The sequence below is a fragment of the Choloepus didactylus genome, chromosome 16 (assembly GCF_015220235.1).
Source record: "Choloepus didactylus isolate mChoDid1 chromosome 16, mChoDid1.pri, whole genome shotgun sequence".
Taxonomy (NCBI): domain Eukaryota; kingdom Metazoa; phylum Chordata; class Mammalia; order Pilosa; family Megalonychidae; genus Choloepus; species Choloepus didactylus.
This window is the reverse complement of record NC_051322.1, coordinates 59,038,430-59,062,461: the sequence shown is the minus strand read 5'-3', so window position 1 is coordinate 59,062,461 and position 24,032 is coordinate 59,038,430. Positions and strand designations below refer to the sequence as shown.

General features: G+C 35.4%; 1 protein-coding gene across 1 annotated transcript in view; it reads right to left on the bottom strand.

Annotated features, from left to right (window-relative positions):
* Nucleotides 1-10,275: 10,275 nt before the first annotated feature.
* Nucleotides 10,276-24,032, bottom strand: part of ABHD3 (abhydrolase domain containing 3, phospholipase) — a 62,226-nt gene continuing 48,469 nt past the window's right edge. The window contains exons 6-9 of the mRNA XM_037806199.1: nucleotides 23,856-24,029; nucleotides 22,632-22,680; nucleotides 13,797-13,962; nucleotides 10,276-11,134 (exon numbers count right to left, since the gene is read on the bottom strand). Of these exons, the coding sequence (XP_037662127.1) occupies nucleotides 10,962-11,134; nucleotides 13,797-13,962; nucleotides 22,632-22,680; nucleotides 23,856-24,029 (562 nt within the window). The 3' untranslated portion in view covers nucleotides 10,276-10,961. The remainder of the gene's footprint in view (nucleotides 11,135-13,796; nucleotides 13,963-22,631; nucleotides 22,681-23,855; nucleotides 24,030-24,032) is intronic.

Here is a 24,032-nt window from a genome sequence, read left to right as displayed (position 1 = left end):
AATGCGGTATATACACACAATGGAATATTACTCAGCCTGAAAAAGGAATGGAGTTTTGATATATGTTACTACATGGATGAATGGACACAAAAGGACAAAATTGTATGATCTCACTGACAAGAACTAATTAGAATAAGCAAACTCTTAGTGTCAGAATCTAGAATATAAGTTACCAGGAAATGGACTGGGGATAGGAAATGGGAAGTTAAGGGTTAAAATATCAGGATTCCTATTCTGAATGATGGAAATGTTTTGGTAATGGATGGTGGTGATAGTAGCACAAACATTGTGAACATAATTAATGGCACTGAAATATATATCTGAATGTGGTTAAGAGGGGAAAATGTTAGATTGTATGTGTAGTAACAGAAGAAAAATTTAAAAAAATCTATGGAACTGCACTACACAGTGAAACCCAAGTTAAATCATGGACTACAGTTAATAGCACAATTATACAAATGTACTTCCATCAATTATAACAAATGTTCTACACCAATACAAGGTGTTAATCATAGGGTGACATACGGGAATCCTGTATTTTATATACAATTGTTCTGGAAACCCAGAATTTCTCTAATAAAGATGACAACAACAAAAAAGCCGCAAAGAAAAGTCATAGATTTGACTACATGAGGATGAAAAACTTAAGCTCTATAAAAGCCACCATAAACAAAGTTAAAATAATGTGACAGAGAAAAATGTTTGCAATATATAATCACTGATAGACAATTAATATCCCAAATAGCTAAAGAACCCCTTCAAATTCATTATAGAAAAATGGGCAAGGGATATAAAAAGGCTACTAACAGAAAAAGAACCACGGATAGCTAATAAACATATCAAAAGGTGGACAATCTCACTAATAATCAGGGAAATGCAAAATTTAAAAACAAAAATATTTGTGACCACGAGATTGCAAAAATGAACAAGATTAATAATAGTCAATGTTGGGGAGACTGGGGGTAAATAGTTACTTACAGTGTTAGTGGGTATGTAAATTAGCACTTGTTTTTGGAAGGCAAAAATATTTGACAGTATTAAAATCCAAGAGCAACTATATTTTAGCAATCCCATTTTGAAGAATCTATCCTAAAGAAAAGTTAGCAAGGGCATGATAGGTTCATTGCAACACCAAACATTTAGGATAACTACCTAATAGTAGGTGATAAATTATAATAATTCACATTGTGTAGCCATCAAAAAGAATGATCACTATAGTATCACTATATGTACTCACTGATATATTATTTACTGAAAAAAAAAGTTATTGATTCGTATGTACAATATGATACATTATAAAACAAAACCAAAATACAACTATACTTGCATGTCGTTACGTGTAAGTGTTTGTTGTGTTGCAATGAGCAGTGTTTAGTGTTGGATTCTTTTACATGGAGATAAGGAATGCATGAGAATTAAGGCTGTGTTGTAATTATTTCTACATCACCAATACTTAGTATATTGCTTGGAACAGAGTATATATTTAGTCAACATTAGATGAATAATAGTCGTATAAATTCTGAAAATACCACCTCGTGAGCTGGCTCTCCTATTCTGAAGAGTTAATTTTAAATATATTCTGGAATTTTTTCTAGCTCTCTCCCCATGTTTCTGTTGGCTATATGTTGTCATCATAAAACTTCTCTATATAAGGCATTAGGAATACAAATAAATGTGCTGGTTTTCTCTTCATTCATTCTTCTTTTTTTTAACAGGGTCTCAATTTTTTTTCATCTTGAAACCACTAAACGTGCACACACAAGTTTCATGGAACAATACTTACTATGTGCAATATTCATAGTACAATATACTCTCATATTTTCGTAGCCCATTCTATTCTATTACGGTCTATTTTATTCTTTTAACCTATACTGTTTTCATTTTAAACTGAAAATGAGAAATGGCAAAATGTTATTTCTTAAATTTTGGGGATGGGTGTATGGGACTCATTACATTATTCTACTTTTGTGTATGAAAATTTTTATTCCTTTTTAAAAATTAGTCTAAAAATGCAGTTGCAAGCTGCAGTTTGAGAAACACTGGAATTCTAAAAGTTATTAGACGTTAAAGTAAAAATCACTCTTGGCTATGGCAGTTGCCATAGATAGTGATGACAGCTTCTTGTCTGCTTTTCCTAGCAGGCTGTAAGCACAGTGAAGACAGGAAATAAGCCTTCCTTGCTTGCCTTTTATTCCCTGGAGCCAGCACAGTGCCTGGCTCTTAAGAGGTTCCTCATAAATATTTACTGTAGAATACATCCATAATACTTGAACTCTAGGCCCTGGGCTGATGGAAGGTTATAACTGACATACCAAAGAGGTAGGGAGAGGAGAGATTTTTGCAACTTCTTCCCCAATCAGAACACCTGTGAAAACAGCCTGTTTCTCCTGTAGACATCAGAGTCAGGATGGTCATTTTAAAAATCTCACAGTTGTTCTAAATCTAGTATAGTGCTAGTCACAAGGTAAGCACTCCAATTTTGAGTTTGTGAGGACAATTTGTAAGGTCAGGTGATAAAGAATACTTAGGAATATGCTATTTTAATACCAGTTCTCACTTAAAAGATAGTATTTTGGCCCTAACATTTTCTAAAAACAAGTTAGATACAGATCCAAAGTTGGTGTTTCTTCAAAATAACTGACATCCGCACTGATGCCGAATGCAGTAAAAATGGCTGTATAGAATTGCCTTTTCTATTTTGCTTTTACATTTTTTAACGAAGATATTTATATATTCATAGGCCTTATGATGATAAAAGAAAAAATGTTTTCTGCTTTCATCATATGCACCAGAAAGCTGTGAAATACGGGCTATTTATTCCTAGGAGACACTTTTTCTGGCTTCATCCTTCAACCACCTAAAGGTGGGAATTACTTTGAAAATTGTTATGCTGAAAAAACAAAGAATAAAAGGTAAAATTTCTCAAGAATAACTTACCTCTCTGGATATTTCTTTTAAATAAAGACAATTATGCACATCAAATAAGAAAGACTCCTCCTCACTGTCATTTATGACCAAGATTCAATTTATTATTGCACAACCCCTTCTATAAAGGGTTATCCCCCTCCCTTCAAGTTAGATACTGATACCAAATTTTTGCAAGCAGTACAATACTCCGTATCTACCCCTTCAGGTTTGTTGTTGATAATACGACCCAGGACTCAATACCAGCAGGATAGCAATAGGTGAGTTAGCAGCACATTAATAGAACTGAATGGCCACAAAAGGGCATTATTCGGTTCTCAATTGTCAACCTACTAACTGATGTCGGTAATATTTAAACATCCCACCTAACTGCTTTACCTCTGGGGATATACAAGCATTTCAGGGTTTTTTCTGCATCGTTCCAAGCTCAAAACGAAATACCCATAGATAGCACTTAATTCTTGGACTCTGAATACAGGTTTTTCTCCTAATGCCATGTAGAAGGGTCCCAGTATGGCCTTTAAAACCTCTAGGTTTTCTTACCAGAGTTACAGGGACATTTTGTGAAACACGATGCATATATTTCATGATACATATTCTAGAATAATAGGGTTTTTTTTTTCATTTTAAAAAATGTCTCATTTTTGCTCTATTTACTTAGAGCTTTTATAAACGGAAACAACCATTGTTCCTAGTATTTTTAAAGTATTTTATTGGGAAAAGTAGTAGTAGAGAGGTTGGAAACATCTGTTAAAAGTATCTGAAAGCACTCACTCAAAGGTGAAACAGTCATAAGCCATTTTAAGAAGCCTAGCCCTTTGGGAGACAGGGGTCACATGAGTCCACAACTCCTGAATACTCTCCATCATGGCCAAATATGCAGCAAAAAAGAGTTCATCAATACTTAAAATTAATTATTGGAATTGATACATTAGAATAGCATACTATTTTTCCTTGAACAGTATGATAAAGTTGATGGTGAGAAAACAAACTGAACTTGAATCGGAAGACCAGATTGAAAATTTGCTCTTTCACTTGTGAATTGTGAGAGTTAGAAAAAGACAACTTTTAAGATCAGTTTTATCATCCAAAAATGGGCATAATATGCTGTGCTATCACTGAGAATTGTTATAAGCATCAAATTAAGTACATGAAAATGTTTATTAACCAGCTAAGTACTATAAAATACACGGTATTATTATTAGTTACTGGTACTGCCATTGAGGTATTAATACTGCAAAAATTAGTATTTATCATTCTCACTTTCTAAGGTCCAATTAAAAGAAAGGAATTTGCCATAACTAACACTGAGCTCTCACTTTGTGCCAAATACTATTTAAAATGTTTCACATGTATTTATTAAGTTAATCCTTTCATCACATCTTCCATGTTTCAAGGATGAGAATACAGGCATAAAAAGTTTAGGTAACTTGTCTGAGGTCACTCAAACAGTACAGAGCAGAGCCCAGTATTCAACCTGAGTCTGATTCCAGGACTCCCCTTCTTTATCACTATACTATACCATAGAAGAAGTTGTAAAGAGCACAAGAATGAAAAAGGATATGAATGCAACCTATATAGTACTCATGACTAAAAAATTAAACTTAGATCAATCCAACTAGATCTAACCTCCAGTTTACAGGAAGTTCAAGAGACAAAGGAACATGTTAACAACATGGGTTTGCAATCAGCAAAATGCAGAATGTGGGAAACTTGACAGACTGCAAAGAAAAAAAAAACCATAAAAATATCGTTTCTTGGACAATTGGAGAAATTTGAACACTGCGTGCTTAGTTGATCTTAATAATATTTTGTGCATGAGCTTTACATAGTAGTATTTTTAAAAACAGCCCTTATCTTTTTAAAATACATACTGAAACATCTATAGATGATTTTTTTTTTTTTTTTAGCCTATTTGCTCAAAATAATCCAGTGTGGCATGGGGGGTGGGTGTCGGTGGACAAGTGGTAGTACACATGAAACAAGGTTGCTCATAAGTTGATGATTGTTGCAGGTGGGTAATGACCACGTGGGATTCAATGTAGTAGTATTCTATTTTGCATATGTTCAAAAAGCACAGCCATGGTGACAGTGGCATATTCCACTGCAGGATACCTATTCTAAGGAGCATATAATTAATTATCACTCACCAAACCACTTCAATATCCCCGACAGCACAGCAATACACTGAGAACTCACTGTTCTTTACATCCCTCACATCCCTGATCTTTATGGGTGTCTTGCTCTTAAAGCCCTGGGGGATACACTGTCAAGACCAACCTGCTCAGTTAAAATAAGTTCATGGGCTCATTGATACATATGCAAGACTTGCCAAACCCTGATTTAAACCACTCAGGATGCATAGAATCATCACCCTGATGATTTATCCTGTCCCTATCAAGTTAGCTGAACAAAACAGAAGGGCAGGAATAACAGCATAGCATAAAGTCCAAGTGGTCTTTTCTACTAGAGCCTGTATCCATTAGGAATTCCATTCAGCAACAGATAACAAAATAATCAACTTACTATGATTTCTCTAAAAGCAATTTTTTTCCTTGCAGAAGTCCAGAGGAAGACAGTTGCTGGCATTGGTTTAGCTCCTCCAGGGCCTAGGTCTCCAATTCTCTGGCCTTTTCCTCACTAATGAAAGATAGATGCTACAATTCCAGGGAGAAAGAAGGAGGCACGAAGGGTAAAAGGCCCAAACCAGATAAGACTATTCCTTTTTATCTGAAAATAATAGCTTTCCAAGAGGTCCTAAAGAGAGACTTTCATTTATGTATCTTAGGTCAGAATAGGTCAAATGGTTTCCCTTAAGTACAAGGTAGGCTGGAAAATAAATCTTTCAAAGCTGGATATCCCCAACAAAATTGGGTTCTGTTGGTAAGAGCTGAGAATGGATACTGGGTTGGCTACTATCAATATATGCTACAGAACCCATTTAACCTGAGGTCTCCAAAATTTCAGATTTTCAGTTAACTAGCTCATGGTTGACCTTAATTCATGTTTGAAAAAAAACACTGATAGACATATGTATCTATGTATGTATGTATGTGTGTGTGTTACTTAGGGTTCTCTAGGGAAACAAGATATCTGTAAATATAAGATTTTATGAAAGTATCTTACCCAACTGTGGAGATGCACAAGTCCAAATTCTGTAGGGCAGGAAGCAAACTGGCAACTCTGATGAAGGTGTTTGATGAACTCCTCAGGAGATGCTGACTACCTGAAGCAGAAATGAAGATTCTCTCGTTCTCTCCCTTAAAAGTCTTCAACTGGGGTGACAAGGGGATTGGGAAAGCCATAAGGACCACACTCCACTTTGTCTAGTTTATGGATGGATGAGTAGAAAAATAGGGGAAGGAAACAAACAGACAAAGGTACCCAGTGTTCTTTTTTACCTCAATTGCTCTTTTTCACTCTAATTATTATTCTTGTTATTCTTGTGTGTGTGCTAATGAAGGTGTCAGGGATTGATTTGGGTGATGAATGTACAACTATGTAATGGTACTGTGAACAATCGAAAGTACGATTTGTTTTGTATGACTGCGTGGTATATGAATATATCTCAATAAAATGAAGATTAAAAAAAAAAAAAAAGTCTTCAACTGATTGGATTAAATCCAGCTGACCAAATTCTCTCATTGCAAAAGATACGCCCGTCATTGGTGTAATCAGTCACAGGTGCAGTCAATCGACTAATGATTTAATAAACCAGCCTTCTGGTTTATTAACCAGACACAAATGTCCTTGCAGTAACAGTTAGGCCAGTGCTTGCTTGACCAGACACCTGTAAACCATCACCAGGCCAAGATGACACATGAACCTAACCATCACAGTATGTAACAAATACGCATCAGGAATTTGTGAACAAGTTCATTTACTAGGACTCTATTTTTATCTATATTGCAAAGTTTTGGGGTTTCAAAACTACTAATGAACCACACCTCTCATTCTGAGTTTTGAATCAAATTGAGAAAAGACAAAAAGTCGAAGGTGATTGGATTACCTGCTTTTTCAGTGGATGAGATAGATTATCCACTGCTCCCCTCGCCCCCCCCCACCCCGCAAGGCACATTTTAGGACCAGTTTATGGAAAGAACTGGGTACACAAAGCATACAGAACATTAATAAATTCATATATTAAGTAAATTCCTATTCATATTCCTCTTTGATCCAGTGTCCTGCATAGTATCTGGCAGAGTTGACAACTGATACATATTCATTGATTAAGTGGGTAAAAAGGCTTGAACAAGTGTAATGCCAGGAAAAATAGAAAGGAGGTGGTAAGGTAAATTCCAGTGATAGAAGTAGTGCAGAAAAAACAATCAGGGTTTATTAGAAAAATACAACAAACAGTAAAATGAAATATATCAATAGCGTAAGGCATCTTTAAGGATAGTGTTTGAGCAAGGAATTAACATAATAGTAGAATGATAGAGATGTTCACAGCACTGAAGTCTCAATGAATGAAAATAATCTCTCATTTCAGCTCTCCTAATTTGCCCTTAACACTCTCTACTCCTCAAAGATCCCTGAAATTAGTATTCTAGTCTCCATAGTTTTACATTCTCTACTCAAATGTTTAGTTTTAGACATGTTGTATGGGTTCATGTAGCAGAAATCATTATTTAAAATTACAGTGCTATTGTGGATGAGAAAGCCTTCTTGACCAAAAGGGGGAAGCAAAATAAAACAAAATAAAGTTTCAGTAGCTGAGAGATTTCAAATGTAGTCATGGAGTCGAGAGGTCACTCCGGAGGGTATTCTTACATGCTATATGGAGATCCCTTTGTAGTTTTTAGTGTATCGGAATTGCTAGAAGGAAATACCTGAAACTGTCAGGTAGCAACCCAGTAGCCTTGATTTTTGAAGATGATTGTACAACTATGTAGCTTATACTGTGTGACCATGTGATTGTGAAAACCTTGCGGCTCACACTCCCTTTATCTAGTGCATGGGCAGATGAGTAGAAAAATGGGGAAAAAAATTAAATGAAAAATAGGGGTGGACGGAATGTTTTAGGTGTTCTTTTTTACTTTTATTTTTATTCCTATTTTTTTTGGAGTAATGAAAATGTTCAAAAATTGACTGTAGTGATGAATGCACAAATATATGATGGTACTGTGAAAAAATGATTGTACATTGTTGACTGTATGGTATGTGAATATACCTCAGTAAAACTGAATTTAAAAAAACTACAGTGTTAGCTTATATTTTGTTTTTGGTAGAGTATCATGATTAAAATTTATGATTCAGCCACACTACCTTGGCTACAATCAAAAAGATGGACAATAAGAAGTGTTGATTAGGATGTGGAGAAACTGGAGCCCTCAGACACTGCTGGTGGGAATATAAAGTGGTATAGCCACTTTAGAAAACAGTCTGGCAGTTCCTCTAAATATTAAACATAGAGTTCCATATGACCCAGCAACTCCTTTCCTAGGTGTATAGGAGAAATGAAAAAAATACATCCACAAAAACGTATCCAAAGGTTCATAGCAGCCATTATTCATAATAAGCAGCTATTATTCATAATAGCCAAAAAGTGAAAACAATCAAAATGTCCATCAACTAATTAATGGATAAACAGAATGTGGTATACCCACACAACAGAATACTACGCATCCATAAAAAAGAATTAAATACTGATACACGCTAAAGATGGATGATGCTAATCACAAAAGACCACATATTGGATACAGAGAGCAAAAGTAAATTAGTAGATGTCTTAAGGCTGAGGGATTTGGAGGGAAAATGGGGAATAACTGATAAAGGGTAGGGGGTTTCTTTTTGGGGTGATGAAATGTTCTAAACTTAGATTTTGGTGATGGTTCCACAACTCTGTGAATAAATTAAAACCACTAAATTGTAAACCTTAAATGGGTAAATATTATTGTATTTGAGTTACATCTCAATAAAGATGTTAAAAACATGCTTTAGGCCAGAAAGCATCCATATACACATTAGAATCCATAATTTTAGATTGCTTTATATACAAAGCACTGTGGAAATGCTTTGGGGCATAAAATACATGAGACACATCCTCCAGGGCCTAAAATCTGGGCATTCTCATCTAGGTGTAATTTATTCACATGCTTCATTCCTAACAGTATTGAGCAGAACTCTTTGAGTTGTGAGCAAAAGAACAACAACTTATGCCAAGAGAAAAAAGGAAGTTATTAGCTCTTATAACTGAAGTCCAAGGGCTTTTTAACCTTATGAGAAACAAAAGTTCAAATAAATTCTCCAGGACTCTTGTTTCTGTTTGGCTCCATTCACCTGGTTTTGTTCTCAAGTTTTTTCCACAAAGCAACAAGAATGCAGGAATGACCCTTCGCAAATTCAGGCTTCATGACCCTTAGGGTTTATAATCCCAGATAAAGAGTGTCCCTCCTGATAGCCCTTCAAAAAGTCTAGAAGATAACTCTGGGAGGCTGCATCAGCCCCACCAGAAGCACAGAGACTGAGTTTAAGTATTACTGCATCAGAATGTACGCCAAATAGACCAAAAAGCACTGGTGTCATCAGTCCTATCATTTTGGATACAGTGCTGGGGGAGTAAACAAGTATATTACCATGAACTCTCCAAAAGGTTATTGGCGGCATTTGTTAGTAGACAATTTTGTGTTGATATGCTTTTTTGCACATAGTTCTCTCAATGCAGTATCTGGGGCAAAATATACCTATTTGAAAAACCGATTGAAATAGTGAAAAAGGAGAAAGGAAAAGATGTTGAATGGTCTAGAATATATCCCCATTGGCTTGTTAACCCAACAATCATAGTCAATCCCCTCTCCTTTGCCTGCCTCCACTAAAGTTTGAAAAGTTTACATACATGCTTTCCCAGTCTCCCACTCCACCAGATGTGACCCTGTGACACGGTTCTGACCAATGACTATATGTGCAAGTCTTCTGGGACAGCTTTCACTTTTCCAAAAGGGCCAATGTGTCCCCCTATTCCTTCTCTGAAAAAGAATGTGATGTCTGGAACTATAGCAGCCATCCTGTGGCTAGAACTAGTCACCCTGCCAAGGATGGAGTGGAAAGAGAAAGTGCCTGGGTTTCTGATGACATCGAAAGCCCCTGCACCGGCTCTGGCCTGCCTACCTGGAGACTTCTTGTGATGCAAGATAATTAGATATTGTTATTCCTTAAGTCACTTTTAGATATGTTTCCTATAGCTGAAAGTATTCTTAACCAGTCTAAATGGTGTGAGCCCATTATTCTGGAAAGAGTGAAACAAAACAGTTTTAATTTTTTTACTAATGTATTCATGAACTTATCAAAAATCCTTTCTAGAGATTACTTTCTCAGCCCTTTTTGTAGATAAAAATCACAAAGAAACAGTTTAAAATGGTAGATTTATTTTAATTTAATGATAAATATGTATGCACATACACTATTTTAAAAATAAGCATGTAAATTATAATCAGTATAAAATATAAGAGCTCTATTTTAATATTATCAGAATAAAAGAGCATGTTCAGAAGTCAAACATTATTGCACTTGCCTTTTAAAATCAGACTACACAGAAGATATAGCACACTGTATCTTATCTTATTTCAATTTTCACGTTCTCATCATTAGGTATAAATACCCTTAGGAATGTGCTAACTTATAACTTACATTCAAATAACCAAAATCGTAGCAGTTATTAAAGTACCATTAAATCACCTAAAATGAGTCATCTAAAATATACTAGTCTAAATTAAAACCCTGAGGAATTAAAATCTTTTTACACAATAGTTTTGGTTAGGTGCAATTTCATGTAGCACTACTTTATTGAAGGTCATACTTGGTAAGGCATAGTAAAAATAAAATCTACATAAGTAACAATCTAATATTATATTTAATTTCTTGCTACAAAGTTTTTTTTTTTCCCCCCCCAAAAAAGGAGTTTTTGCAAGTCATTCTGGACCTCTTCACCCACCTGCTGGCTTATATGCTTTATATACAGTAGTTAAATTTTGTGCACTAAGCTGAGCTGCCTTTTAATGGCAGCTCAGACAAAAATGTACCTGAAGAACTACATGTTAAGAGAGTTCATGTCCATGCTCAACCATGGCCTGCACAAACTGCTTGAAGACCCGATCCATGTAGGTGGACTGCCTCGGCCAGATTCCCTCCAGAAAACCAATATGGCCTCCGTAAGAAGTAAGGACCAAAGCAACATTAGGGTTTTGCTTAGCAGTTTCTATTGGAATAGCTTGAGAAAAAAGGGGGAGGAAGAGGGAGGAAGAGAGAGAAAAAAATATAATCAGCACCAACTTTCATTTGGAAAATTATATACATTTATCATTTCTAGCCAATATAACCCAAAACACTATTAAACAAATATATATTTGTAATGAGTATGTTTAAATGGAAAAAGTCTAATTTATATCAACCATTTATATTTTTCTAACAGTTCACGTTTACAGTTATGTACTGGATCATTATTTTTGGAAGAATCAAACCAAGTGTTTAATCATAACACAAAAGCTTAGACACAGTCTTGTTTTGAGAAATTAAAGTAAGATACTTCAAGGAATGGGGAATACTTGCATATGCTACCAGATTCCCACGTAAGTATGACATCAGGGTAAAAAATACTCTTACCACTTTTGTAAGAGTTGTAAATTCATTACATATGACTTTGGTTAACTCTACATGAAGTTAGATTCCTGAGGCCAATTAGTGGCTATACTAAGGATTCAAAATTATAAATACGATTTGTATAGTAAAAACAGATATAGAAAGCAAAAAATGGAATAAAATATTCCTAAATGGTAACAATGTTTATCACTGAGTGGTGAAACATGGGTGATTATTTTTTTTTCTCCTTCTCTGCATTTCTAATTAGGATAAAGAAAACTTTTAGAAAAAATATAGTACAGTATTTAATATAATTTGCTAGTAATGATAGTCTTTTCATTTGCTATAAAAAAATCTGTTCTGAATATAAAGTTCATGCTAAAAATATTTATTAAAGTTGTGTTTATTTTTTCTCCAAGCTTAGTGTTTAGATAATTAAAATGTTTTGATCTATAATGGATCACTACCTGGCATGAGTTGTGTTTTGATTTCACGTACTGTCAAATCTGATCTCCCTAATTTTGATAATGTGGTAGATGCATTAACTAGACTTCACATCTTGGGCTGGGTGTTAGGAGTAAATGAACTAATTAAAGGTAAGCTCTCCGTATCCCATTCTTGTCTAATGTGGGAAAGGAAGCTGACACACTGTAAGAGAACCAAGCCCCTTCCAAGATAGAGATGTTGCAGTGCACAAATTGCCTGTTTAGATGATGCTGTAAATTCAACCTCTCACAACTTTCCCCAAAAGATAATGTTAGACACCCTACAATCAAGGCCCAGCAAGCAACGTCCTGTCCAAAAGGGGTCCTTAACTCATTTCTTTAGCCAGTAACAACCATCCCAAGGAAGGACACCTAAAAGCGAAATTCTCCTCTCTGGGGATCAGGTGTGGGAGCTTAAGGGGAGGTTAAACGACTGAAAAAGAGCTTAGATTTAGTTCAAGGATTCGTTTGCCTCTAAAGTAATTATCAAGAGCCCCAATTTCACACTGTGATACACTAAAAAATTTTTAACACCGATAGTTTCAGTCATATCAGAAGAACAAAAGGCTGTGCCACATTTGAGTCATGTGAAAGATGCTGGCTGCTTGCCCTCTTAGTCTGCAGACAATCGTCTACTATTTCAGTGTGGCAAGACTATTTCAAGGACTTGGGAAAGAGCAGGAAATAATGAGTTTAAACAATCAAGTGGGTCAGGTTAAATGCTAGGAAATTTTTATTGGTAGGAGCACCAGTGAAATATAAAAATGGATGGAGATTCATGAGACGTCCTTAACCCAATGAATACACACTAAAGAATCACCAGGTAACTCAACTGACAAATCCTGAAGTTTCATTTTCTGATTTGTGGCCAAAGGCCAAAACAGTTTCCATCTATCTAAAATTACTCGTCATTAATCATAAATCACACAATAAAATTAAATCCTCTAGAGGGATGATAGGTGATCTTTTTTAATACTTTGGGGATTTCCTGAATGTTCACAACACATATGTGTTGTGTTTGTAGTCAGAATTTTGTTTTAAGAAGAACTTGAGAAAAATGTTTTTAAAGTATTTAGGGAGAAAAGGTTTAATAAAAGGTTTTCTGAAATTTCCTTAGAAAAAATTAAAGGTCAAGTCTATTGATTCCTAAGATAGTATGATTACTTCTAATCATCTTATATTGCTTCTCTGTACAAATATACATATATCTTTGTTACCAAATCCTGTATTTCTTTAAGTAAGAGAGCAGAAAAATTAATTTTAGCATAATTTTCTTTTATAAAGTGCCCAGAAGGAAAACAAGGTCTATTTCCCTCAAATATTACTTTCTAGTCCTAATGTGGGTACATGCATTGAGATACTCAGGCCATCACATTTATAAAGTCTCAAAATTCTCTTCCAGGTTAAGAGGTGGCCAGGGGTGGAGAGAGATTCAAATCCTTCTGTATAGAAACCTCGTGAAAAAGCAAGTGATGACAAGCAAAGATACTGAAAGATAATCTGTTCAAAGAGTAGTGTTTCTGATAAGGAAAGGTTATAAAAATGAGACAAAGTAAAATACTGCATCATAATTTGTTCTGAAGCTCTCACAGTGGACTAGAAAAGGTGCTATTAGCATTCTTAAGATGTGGTTCAAGACACTTAGATACTATGTTATGAGCACATAGTTATTTTTTTTCTGCTTATCACCATGAAAAACATTTTATGACATCATTTTAATTTCTTAATACTGTATCTACTTAAAAAGAACAATATTTTAAAAACAGTTCATTCGCGTCAAAAACATATATATAAAGACGTTAATTTTACCATGACTTGGTGAAAAAACATCATCCACAGAATTCAGACACAACACAGGAATTCCTACTGACTTAAGTCTACGATTTGGACTGGCATCAGTATAATAATCATTGAGTGTTCGGTATCCAAACATGACTGACGTGAATCGTCTATCAAACTCTCTGATGGATTTAGCCTGAAAAAATAAACACAAATTATATCTATTCTTAGAATGAAAAGAGGAAATAAAAGTATTACTTAGATCCCACTGTTGTCACCACGCAGTGAAAGGAGGAGCAGGGACTGGTAGGTAGAGGAGGCAGAAGAGGTACTGTACAGGTGTGTCGTCAGCATTTAAACAGATCACATCGAGCACGAGTACAAGCTAGTGGTCCTTGGTTCAGGAGGCTGGGGAAGTCCACTCTGACAGTTCAGTTTGTTCCGACACTGTGCCTTGACTGGTTATGCTGAAAAATACGACCCAATAATAGCAGATTCCTACAGAAAGCAAGTTGAAGTAGATTGCCAACAGTTCATGTTCAAAATCCTGGATACGGCAGGGACAGAACAATTTACAGCAATGAGGGGTTTCTGTATATGAAGATTGGCCAAGAATTTGTATTAGTATATTCTATTACAACTCAGTCCACATTTAATGACTTACAGGACCTGAAGGAATGGATTTTATGGGTTAAAGATACAGAAGATATTCCAATGATTTTGGCTGGCAAATAAATACAACCTAGAAGATGAGCAAGTATTTGGCAAAGAACAGGGGCACAATTTAGCACGATGGTGTAACCATGCTTTTTTAGAATCTTATGCAAAGTCAAAGATCAATGTCAATGAGATATTATGATCTGGTAAGAAAGATAAATGAAAAAACACAAGTAGAAAAGAAGCCCAAAAAGAAACCAGGCCTGCTGCTCTGCAACCACAGTAAACAGCAGTTCTGAGCCAGATTAGAGGAATGAACTGTCACCTAATTGGAAAGTGCACCATATGAGAATTCAAAAACTATATCTGTAGATGGTTTGTGTGGTATGTGAATATATCGCAATAAAATTGAAAAAAACAAAAAAACAAAAAACTTAAATCTGAAGAGGCTTCTCCTATCTTATAAATTTTATGAAGAATTTAGATCTTATATAGGTTTGCACAAGTTTCCGGAAGAATAAAATTTCTCTGTGTATATATCTTGGAAAATAAGACAAGAGTATTTCTCCTTTGCAATAACAGTTTTAACAGATGTGAAAATAAATATACTTGACTCTAATATGATTATACAAAAGAGTATGGATGCATTTCAAATGTCAGATATTGCTACTATAATCAAATCTTTTCATATTGACCTTTTTGTCATGATTCTTACTTAAGCACTAAAAAATTGAACCAATAAACTTTACATCTGTAATGACACAGATTATGAAATTTCCCCTCAGTTCATTGCAGCAGATAACTTTTTTGGGATCAGTGACATCATTTTATATTTACAAATTATGAAATATCATTCTGTCTTTATATTCTAATTAAAATTTTTTGTGCATAATGTTTTGGAAACTGAGTTCTTTTTTTCTTTCTTTCTTTATCATTGTGGGTTTACAGAACAATCATGCATAAATCCAGGATTCCATAGACCACCCTATTACTAACAACTTGCATTGTGTGGAACATTTGCTACAATTGATGATAGCACATTTATAAAATTTTATAATTAAATAATACATTTATATAATAATTTATAATACTATAAATCTATAGTCCATGGTTTAATTTAGGGTTCACATGTTTAGCATAGTTCCATGGATTTTAGAAAAAGTTTTCTTCTGTTACCACATATACAATCTTAACACTTCCTCCTTTTAATCACATTCAGATATATATTTCAGTGCTGTTAATTATGTTTACAATCTTGTGCTATTATCACCATTCACTACCAAAACATGTCCATTGCTCCAAATAGGAACCCTGTACACTTTAAGCCTTAACTCCCCACTCCCTGTTCCCACTCTGTCCCCTGGAAACCTATATTCTAGATTCTTACTCCATGAGTTTACTTATTCTAATTATTTCAAATCAGTGAGATCATACAATATTTGTCCTTTTGTGTCTGGCTTATTTCACTCAACATGATGTCTTCAAGGTTCATCCATGTTATCACATGTATCAAGACTTCATTCCTTTTTATATTATTATGAATAACATTCCACAGTATGTATATACAACATTTTACTTATCCATTCATTGGTTGATGGACACACTTGGGTTGCTTCCATCATTTGGCAATTGTGAATAATGCTGCTACACACATTGGTGTTGCAAATATCTGCTGGAGTCCCTACCTTCAATTCCTTTGGGTATATTCCTAGTAGTGGGATGCCAGATCATATGATTGTTCTATACTTGGCTTTCTGAGGAACCACCAAACTTGCACAGCTTTTGCTCCACTTTACATTGTCACCAGCAATGAATGAGTATTTCTATTTCTCCTCATACTCACCAACACTTGCAATTTTCCATTTTTGAATGGCAATCATACTAATTTGTGTGAAGTGGTGGTTTTGATTTGCATTTTCCTATTGGCTAATGATGTTGAGCATTTTTGCATGTGTTTTGTGGGCATTTGTATAACTTCTTTGGAGAGATGTCTATTCAAGTCTTTTGCCCATTTTTTAACAGGGTTGTTTGTCTTTTTTTCGTTAAGTTGAAGGATTTCTTTAAATATCCTGAATATTAAACCACTACTGGATATACGGCTTTGGAATATTTTCTCCCACTGTGTAAGCTGTCACTTTACTTTCATGATAAAGTCTTTTGAGGAGCAAAAGTTTTTTATTTTGATGAGGTCCCATTTACTTATTTTTGGTTTTGTTGCTTTCGCTTTGGGTGTAAAGTGTAAGAAACCACTGCCTAACCCAAAATCCTGAAGGTGCTTCCCTATGTTTTCTTCTAGGAGTTTGATAGTTCTGGCTCGTATATTTAGGTCTTTGGTCCATTTTGAGTTAATTTTTGTGTAGGGTGTGAGGTAGGGGTCCTCTTTCATTCTTTTGGATATGGATAGCCAACTCTCCCAGCCCCATTTGTTGAATAGACCATTATGACTCAGTTCAGTGACTTTGGGGGCCTTATCAATGATCAGTCAGCCATAGATCTGAAGGTCTATCTCTGAATTCTCAATTCGATTCCATTGATCTATATGTCTATCTTTGTGCCAGTACCATGCTGTTTTGACAACTGTGGCTTTATAATAAGCTTCAAAGTCAGGGAGTGTAAGTCCTCCCACTTTGTTTTTCTTTTTTAGAGTGTCTTTAGCAATTCGAGGCATCTTCCCTTTCCAAATAAATTTGATAACTCGCTTTTCCAAGTCTGCAAAGTAGGTTGTTGGAATTTTGATTGGGATTGCATTGAATCTGTAAATGAGTTTGGGTAGAATTGACATCTTAATGACATTTAGCCTTCCTAACCATGAACATGGAATATTTTTCCATCTTTTAAGGTCCCCTTCTATTTCTTTTAGTAGAGTTATGTAGTTTTCTTTGTATACGTCTTTTACATCTTTGGTTAAGTTTATTCCTAGGTACTTGATTTTTTTAGTTGTTATTGAAAATGGTATCTTTTTCTTGAGTGTCTCTTCAGTTTGTTCATTTCTAGCATATAGAAACATTACTGACTTATGTGCATTAACCTTGTATCCTGCTACTTTGCTAAATTTGTTTATTAGCTGTAGTAGTTGTATCGTCGATTTCTCAGGGTTTTCCAGATATAAGATCATATCATCTGCAAACAATGACAGTTTTACTTCTTCTTTTCCAATTTCGATGCCTTTTATTTTTTTGTCTTGCTGGATTGCCCTGGCTAGCACTTCCAGCACAATGTTGAATAACAGTGGTGACAGCGGGCATCCTTCTCTTGTTCCTGATCTTAGAGGGAAGGCTTTCAGTCTCTCACCATTGAGTACTATGCTGGCTGTGGGTTTCTCATATATGCTCTTTATCATATTGAGGAAGTTTTCTTCAATTCCTACCTTTTGAAGTGTTTTTATCAAAAACGGATGTTGGATTTTGTCAAATGCTTTTTCAGCATCTATTGAGATGATCATTTGATTTTTCCCTTTTGAATTTTTAATGTGTTGTAATACGTTGATTGATTTTCTTATGTTGAACCATCCTTGCATGCCTGGAATGAACCCCACTTGGTCATGGTGTATGATTTTTTTAATGTGTCTTTGGATTCGATTTGCAAGTATTTTGTTGAGGATTTTTGCATCTATATTCATTAGGGAGATTGGCCGGTAGTTTTCCTTTTTTGTAGCATCTTTGCCTGGTTTTGGTATTAGCTTGATGTTAGTTTCATAAAATGAGTTAGGTAGTGTTCCATTTTCTTCAATGTTTTGAAAGAGTCTGAGTAAGATTGGTGTCAGTTCTTTCTGGAAAGTTTGGTAAAATTCCCCTGTGAAGCCATCTGGCCCCGGGCATTTATTTGTGGGAAGATTTTTGATGACTGATTGGATCTCTTTGCTTGTGATGGGTTGACTGAGGTCTTCTATTTCTTCTCTGGTCAGTCTAGGTTGTTCATATGTTTCCAGGAAATTGTCCATTTCCTCTACATTATCCAGTTTGTTGCCATACAGTTGTTCATAGTATCCTCTTATAATTTTTTTAATTTCTTCAGGATCTGCAGTTATGTCACCTTTTTCATTCATTATTTTGATTCTATGGGTCTTCTCTCTTTTTGATTTTGTCAGTCTAGCTAGGGGCTTGTCAATCTTGTTGATCTTCTCAAAGAACCAACTTTTGGTGATATTTATCCTCTCTATTGTTTTTTTGTTCTCTATGTCATTTATTTCTGCTTTAATCCTTGTTATTTCTTTTCTTCTACTTGGTTTAGGATTGGTTTGCTGTTCATTTTCTAGCTTCTTCAGCTGATCCATTAGTTCTTTGATTTTGGCTCTTTCTTCCTTTCTAATACATGCATTTAGTGCTATAAATTTCCCCCTCAGCACTGCTTTTGCTGCATCCCATAGGTTTTGGTATGTTGTGTTCTCATTTTCATCCGTCTCTATATATTTAGTAATTTGTCTTGCTATTTCTTCTTTAACCCATTGATTGTTTACGAGTGTGTTGTTTAACCTCCAGGTATTTGTGAATTTTCTAAGTCTCTGATGGTTATTGACTTCTAATTGTATTCCATTGTGGTCAGAGAATGTGCTTTGAATAATTTCAATCTTTTTAAATTTACTGAGGCTTGTTTTATGTCCCAGCATATGATCTATTCTGGAGAAAGTTCCATGAGCACTAGAAAAGTATGTGTATCCTGGTGATTTGGGATGTAATGTTCTGTAGATGTCTGTTAAATCTAATTCATTTATCAGATTGTTTAGGTTTTCAATTTCCTTATTGGTCCTCTGTCTGGTTGATCTATCTATAGGAGAGAGTGATGTGTTGAAGTCTCCCACAATTATTGTGGAAACATCACTTGCTTCCTTTAGTTTTGCCAGTGTTTCTCTCATGTATTTTGTGGCACCTTGATTGGGTGCACAGACATTTATGATTGTTATTTCTTCTTGTTGAATTGCCCCTTTTATTAGTATGTAGTGGCCTTCTTTGTCTCTCAAAACATCCCTGCATTTAAAGTCTATTTTATCTGAGATTAATATTGCTACACCTGCTTTCTTTTGGCTGTAGCTTGCATGATATATTTTTTTCCATCCTTTCACTTTCAATTTCTTTGTGTCCCTGTGTCTAAGATGAGTCTCTTGTATGCAACATATTGATGGTTCATTTTTTTTGATCCATTCTGCGAATCTATATCTTTTAATTGGGGAGTTTAATTCATTTACATTCAACGTTATAACCGTGAAGGCATTTCTTGAATCAGCCATCTTATCCTTTGGTTTATGTTTGTCATATATATTTTTCCCCTCTATTAATATCCTTTATTGTACCCATACCGAATCTCTTTAGTACTGAACCTTTCTCCAGGTCTCTCTGTTCTATCTTTGTTTCTCTGTCTGTAGGGCTCCCTTGAGTATCTCCAGTAGGGCAGGTCTCTTGTTAGCAAATTCTCTCAGCATTTGTTTGTCTGTGAAAAATTTAAGCTCTCCCTCAAATTTGAAGGAGAGCTTTTCTGGATAAAGTATTCTTGGTTGGAAATTTTTCTCACTGAGAATTTTAAATATGTCGTGCCACTGCCTTCTCGCCTCCATGGTGGCTGCTGAGTAGTCACTACTTAGTCTTATGCTATTTCCTTTGTATGTGGTGAATTGCTTTTCTCTTGCTGCTTTCAGAACTTGCTCCTTCTCTTCCGTGTTTGACAGTGTGATCAGAATATGTCTCGGAGTGGGTTTACTTGGATTTATTCTATTTGGAGTTTGCTGAGCATTTATGATTTGTGTATTTATGTTGTTTAGAAGATTTGGGAAGTTTTCCCCAACAATTTCGTTGAATACTCTTCCTAGACCTTTACCCTTTTCCTCCCCTTCTGGAACACCAATGAGTCTTATATTAGGACGTTTTATATTATCTATCATATCCCTGAGGTCCGTTTCGATTTTTTCAATTTTTTTCCCCATTCTTTCTTTTATGCTTTCATTTTCCATTCTGTCATCTTCCAGGTCACTGATTCGTTGTTCAACTTCCTCTAGTCTTGTACTATGAGTGTCCAGAATCTTTTTAATTTGGTCAACAGTTTCTTTAATTTCCATAAGATCATCTATTTTTTAATTTAGTCTTGCAATGTCTTCTTTATCCTCTTCTAAGGTCTTCTTGATATCCTCTGTATTCTGTACTACGGTCTCATTGTTCATCTTTAGTTCTTTGAGTAGCTGCTCCAGGTGCTGTGTCTCTTCTGATCTTTTGATTCGGGTGCTTGGGCTTGGGTTATCCATATAGTCTGGTTTTTTCATATGCTTTATAATTTTCTGTTGTTTTTGGCCTCTTGGCATTTGCTGAACTTGATAGGGTTCTTTTAGGATGTGTAGACCAATTGAAGTCCTTATCTCTAATTGATCAGATCTACAGCTTCGTGGAGTACACTTTCTCTAACTAACCAGCAGGTGGCGTCCACCATGCCATTTTGATTACCATGCCTTTGTAGTAAGTTTCAAGATCGTGAAGTGTGAGTCCTCCAACATTCTTCTTTTTCAAGATGGCTTTGACTATTCAGGGCCCCTTATCCTTCCCTATAAATTTGATGATTGGCTTTTCCATATCTGCACAGAAAGCTGTTAGAATTTTGATTGGGATTGTACTGAATCTATAATTTGCTTTGGTTAGGATTAACACCTTAATGATTTTCAGTCTTCCAATCCATGAACATGTTATGGCCTTCCATTTATTTAGGTCTTCTGTGATTTCTTGTAACAATTTTTGTAGTTTTCTGTATACAACTCCTTTACATCCTTGCCTTTGAAAGTGTGATCAATATATGACAGGGTGTATTTCCCTTCATGTTTATCCTGTTTGGTATTCTCTGGGCTTCTTGGATGTGTATATTCACATCTTCTTGCAATCAATTGTTCACAGTACCATTATATATTTGTGTATTCATTACCACAATAAATTTTTGAACATTTTCATTAAGATCATTTTTTAAAGGCTTTGTTTGCTATGTTCACAGTCTGATCTCCTTTGTTGGTGTTTTCTGGATCTTTATCATTTTCCTTTCTTCTTTCTTCTTTGTCTTGTACTCGTTGCACACTGTACATTTTAATATTTTAAAATATTAACTCTGGGATTTATTCCCTGGGATGTCTGTTTCTTGCTTTTGTCACCAGCTGGTGATAAGACAAGAGGTTTTCTTGAGCTTCAGCTCTCCTATCAGGAAGGTCTGCCCAAGATGAATGCAGTATTCAGTGTCCTGTGTGTCTTTACTGGGCCTGTGTATTGTCTTGGGCCTTTTGCTTGTTAGTTGTTTTGGAGTTGCCCTGTTTACAGGAATTTGGTTTTCCCCTCTGTTTCCCAGGAGACAGACCTCCCTTTCCCAGGTGCTTGAAGCTTACAAGCCGTTATTCCAGACTGTCCACACATGTAGTTTCTTACACTCTTTGGTCATCTCAAGTTGCTTTGCTTGGAGGACAGATTCTGGGAGAGGCGCACGCTGGAGAGGACTTTCCCAAGTCAGTTTTTCCCAGCTGAAACGGCCAGGGACCCATGGAAGGGGTGCAGACCAGCTTCAAAGTGCCCGGAGAGCGTCAGGAGGGACACTAAGAGCTTCTTCCACAGCTGAGCTTTCTTGGCCTGTATAGCAAATGCAGCCCTTCAACCAACCCCACTGTCCAGATGAACAGTAGTGTCTGTAAGTCTCCCCCTGCCTCCTTCCTCTGGGCAGGTTGAAACAATGGCTGCCCTCAGAGCCTGGCCCCCAGTGATACAAAGCTGCTAATCTAAAGCTCTGAGCAGCCATCAGCCATACCCACCCCTGGTCTGGGGGAAGAAGAATTTTTACTTCCCTTTATGTTGCTAGTGAGCTAGCCGTGGGCTGGACCCCATGGCGGCTTGGTCCAAGAGTGAGGGATGGGTGTCAATAGCCACTGCATGGAGAGCACAATTTACTGGTCTTTCCTGTAATTTACCATCCTCTTCCTCCTGCTCATCCCGGATGCCGTACAGTGTTCTACTGGCCTCCGCAGTTTCAGAATAGTTTGTTTCAGACAGTTGCTGCCTGTTTAATAGTTGTTCTAGTGGAAGGACTGAGTCCTGAAACTTCCTACTACTCCATCTTCTCACAATCCTCTGGTAAATGGGTTTTTTATAGGAAAAAAAAAACAAAACTGGGATAACTGATTTCTATGACTTTCAAAGTTAAAATATGTATGTTTTAAACTAACTCTGAAAAAAAACCTGTTACATAGAGTCTCTCTCCCACCTTCATGACTTGATCCATGTCAACTTGTTTTACAAACATATGTCGGTGCCTGGAAGAAAAGAATTTCAAAAGTAAAAAATAAGATAGTTTCTACCTCAATCACACCTAAAATACATAATGATTAACAATTAAACAGCCTACCACAGGGCACTTAGGCTACTCATTAAGTATTTATTTAATCAGACAAATCAGGAGTACATTGATGTTTATCTCGAATGCACTATTTATTTAATTGCTAGATTGAAAATTGGAATTTACATTTTTGAATATGCTTACTTTTTAAATGTTGGTCATTTTTCTTATACAACCAATATTTTTTTTACAACCAATACTTTCATTCAAATCGTGTTTAGTCTTCTTGAATTTCCCACTTTAGTGAGTACTTGAATAATTACAATATAACAATTCTTTACTATTTTTAGCAATATTTTATAATTGACATTTATAATTTTGTTACTTGGTTAAGTTGAATTCAATGTTTAATGTCAACTGTCAGGATAACTATGGTTTTTAAAAAGTCAGGCACAAATTAACTGTACTTTTAATTTTAAATTTACATTTAAATTTATCAATTCACTTAAAAATGCATGGTAACAGTTGTCAAAATATAAAGAGAAACATCTCTATGTCCTCTGCTACCATACCAGTTTAACTGTTAGAAGATACACAAAAAAAATTACAGAAAAACTAATGCAAAGATGGAATTCTGGTGACATAAAAACTGTGTGGGCTGAGACTTTAAGTTTCTAAAACATACTACGCTGGTGTGCATGTGCTTAAGAAGCCAGAGAATTCAGCCCTCAAAGAACTTAATACATTGATGAGATTAGGAACAAGTAGAAAATCCAAGGAAATAGCAAATCCAAGGAAATAGCCTACCCTCTTACTTAATGTATTTCACACTAATGTTTTTAGGTTTTTAGAATAATTTAGAACACTGATTTAGAACAATGATCTATAAAGTGGGGTGCACGTAACCTACAGGTTGTACAAGACAATCCATTGAGGGTAATTTAAGAAAACAATATGACATATCTACATTTTTAGCTTATACTTAAGCTTTTGTGTGTATTTTTTAGAATGTAAAGAATATTTTGGTACAGTAGTAAAAGCAGATAATGTATAAATAAATACATATATTAGTAGTGCTATGCTTTAAAAGTTTTTACTGTGGAGGCATGTATCCAAAAAGTTTAGAGACAATATGTTTTAAAGATGACTCACTTGTTAACAGAAGATTGAAGGCAGGTTGTCAAGTAGTAATTAAAAAGCAGCCAGTTCAGTGGTTTCTCCAATGACTCTGAGCAAGCAAATGTATTCCAACCAACTGAAAAAGTGACAGCTGCCCTCAAAGGAGTTTTAGGCCCAGTTTTGCCCAGGTAATTTAAAAGCAGCATTCTA